This window comes from Myotis davidii, unplaced genomic scaffold, assembly GCF_000327345.1.
Source record: "Myotis davidii unplaced genomic scaffold, ASM32734v1 scaffold2100, whole genome shotgun sequence".
Classification (NCBI taxonomy): domain Eukaryota; kingdom Metazoa; phylum Chordata; class Mammalia; order Chiroptera; family Vespertilionidae; genus Myotis; species Myotis davidii.
The window spans coordinates 896,067-898,677 of record NW_006292458.1 but is presented as its reverse complement, the minus strand read 5'-3'; the positions used below and the strand labels follow the sequence as shown (position 1 = coordinate 898,677).

At 53.9% G+C, this 2,611-nt stretch overlaps 1 protein-coding gene across 1 annotated transcript in view; it reads right to left on the bottom strand.

The window, feature by feature from the left end:
• Positions 1–92: 92 nt before the first annotated feature.
• Positions 93–2,611, bottom strand: part of GYS1 (glycogen synthase 1) — a 16,906-nt gene continuing 14,387 nt past the window's right edge. The window contains exons 14-16 of the mRNA XM_006765990.2: positions 1,384–1,479; positions 1,110–1,273; positions 93–197 (exon numbers count right to left, since the gene is read on the bottom strand). Of these exons, the coding sequence (XP_006766053.1) occupies positions 93–197; positions 1,110–1,273; positions 1,384–1,479 (365 nt within the window). The remainder of the gene's footprint in view (positions 198–1,109; positions 1,274–1,383; positions 1,480–2,611) is intronic.

The window sequence follows — 2,611 nt, the reverse complement described above, 5'->3', positions numbered from 1 at the left end:
AGGCCCCCGGTGCAGCCCGGGCGTGCAAGCCCCCAACCCCCCAGGCCCTCTGAGCGCTGCACCCCCGGCCCCGCCCTCCAGCCCCGGGCCCACTAGAGGGACCCCCGCCAACTCACCGTGTCAGCCTCGTGGGGCTCGTAGGAGAAGTGCTCTGGGAAGGCCTTGGCCAGGGCCATGTGGCGCGCAGACATATAGTACTTCCGGGGAAAGAAGGAGAGGGACATGGGGGGGAGCCCTTGGCAGAAGTGGGAGAGGGTGACCCCCCCCACCCCAGCCACACCTTTTATGCAGATGAGCACACTCTGCAGCATCTTCCACTAGACCCCTAAGCCAGCGCTTTTTAACAGATGTGCAATTTTTATAAAACATGCAATTCCTGTCCTAACAGGTGTGGCTCAGTGGATAGAGCGTCGCCCTGCGGACTGAAGGGTCCCAGGTTCGATTCCCATCAAGGGCACATGCCGGCTTTGCCACTCGATCCCCAGTAGGGGGCGTGCAGGAGGCAGCCGATCAATGACTCTCATTATTGCTGTTTCTATCACTCTCTCCCTCTCCCTTCCCCTCTGAATCAATACAAATATACTTAAAACCAACAAACAGAAACAGGCAATTCCTGACTGTAAAAGAGACCAGGCAGGGGCGCTGCCCGCTTTTAGATGGCCCAGTAAAAAAATGACAGCACAAACACAACAGCCGTCCGGTGTGAATGAATCTGAATTATACCTGTTTTTTTGTGTGTCTTTTTTTTTTTTTTGGTCACATCAGCAAAAAATATATTTTTTGATGGGCCCCATAATTTACTAATAAGTTTATGTGTGCCATGAGCGGAGAACGGTGGGCAATAGGCGGTCTGAGCCAATCACCCATTTGTCGGGCTCCGCCCCTTATGCAAATAGCAGAGCTGTGAATGGACAGCCTGGTTTCTCGGGATGCAGTTATGCAAATAGCAGCCCTTTGGACCCACGTGGTTTTCCTGCAGCAGTTGAATCATTTCTTAAAGGGACAGCAAGCTTTACAAGTAAGAGGAGCCACCTGCCCCTTTGAGCCTGAAGAACCAGAGACCCAGAATCGGAAGGAAGCACAGGGCAGGAGAGGGCGTTGGTCTATACCCGGCCCAAGTATTTCCAGTCCAGAAGGTCGGAGAGGCGCTCGGTGCGGTTCCGCTGGATGATGCGCTGACGCCGGCTCTGCTGGCAGAAGCTGTAGAGGAAGGAGGTGAGCTGCGAGCAGGAATCATCCAGGCTGCGGAACCGCCGGTCCAGAATGTAGATGCCTGTGGGGTGAGGCGGGGGAGGGCATGATGGGGGACTCAGAAAACAGACTGACACCAGGACGCCTCCTCCCCAGGGCCCAAGCGTGCCGGTTCTCAGCCTGGGCGCTGACCGTAGGCCGACGGGTCTGCGATGTGCTCCTCCATGAAGCAGCCGAAGCCGGAGAGGTTGGTGGAGATGCTGGGGATGCCCATCACCGTGCACTCGGCTGCGGGAAGGCGGGAGAAAAAGCCCAGTGAGCTCTGGGTCCCCTCTGAACCGGCTGAACGTCTCAAATAGAAGCCTCCACGGCGCCCTCTGCTGGCGCCTCCGCCAAACGCCGGGCGCTGTGCTGAGCAAACCCGGAGCTGGAAATTCCACGCGGTGCGTGACGATGACATCAGCTTACCACGTTCATTAGCTTCCACTTATAAGTCAGGTCACGGGATATTTGTCTTTCTCTGGCTGGCTTCTTTCACTCAGCATAATACTCTCAGTCTATAACACTTACTGTTTCTACGCTGGCGCCTCTGCCAAACGCCGGGCGCTGTGCTGAGCAAACCCGGAGCTGGAAATTCCACGCGGTGCGTGACGATGACATCAGCTTACCACGTTCATTAGCTTCCACTTATAAGTCAGGTCACGGGATATTTGTCTTTCTCTGACTGGCTTCTTTCACTGAGCAGAATACTCTCAGTCTATAACACTTACTGTTTCTATTTCTTAGAGGGGAAGCGGAGAGGCTCAGAAAAAGGCCCCAGGGCCTCGGAATAAGGAACAGGCTAGAGTTGGGGGCCGTGAGGATGCTCCTTTATTGAGTTCGGGGCCAAATGTCTGCCATTCTCCTTCATCCTCACAACCTGGAAGAGACTTTCTTACGCCAGCCCACACTGCTGTGGCTGTCACAGCTTCAGAGTCTGTTTGCACAGGAGGTAAGAAAAGGTCTCTCGTTATTACCATTGCTGTGTGCAGAGCAAGTAGCAGGCTTTGTTTACCGCCTTAAAGGGCGCTGGGAGGCGGGTCAAGGAGTTTATTGTAATTCTTATATGATGTCTCTAAAAGCTTTTGTTAAGCTACAAAAGCAGACACTAAATATAACAGAGCTTACGGGGAAAACGGGGTAAGGGGCTGACCACACAAAACCTATGCACAATTTTCCCCATGGAGGAAAGAAAACTGGCAAAATTCCTAATTCTCATGCAAGCACAGTTCAAAAGACTTATTATGTTGCCTGACCGGTTTGGCTCAGCGGTTAGAGCGTCGGCCTACAGACTCAAGGGTCCCAGGTCAAGGGCATGTACCTGGGTTGCGGGCACATCCCTAGTAGGGGGTGTGCAGGAGGCAGCTGATCGATGTTCCTC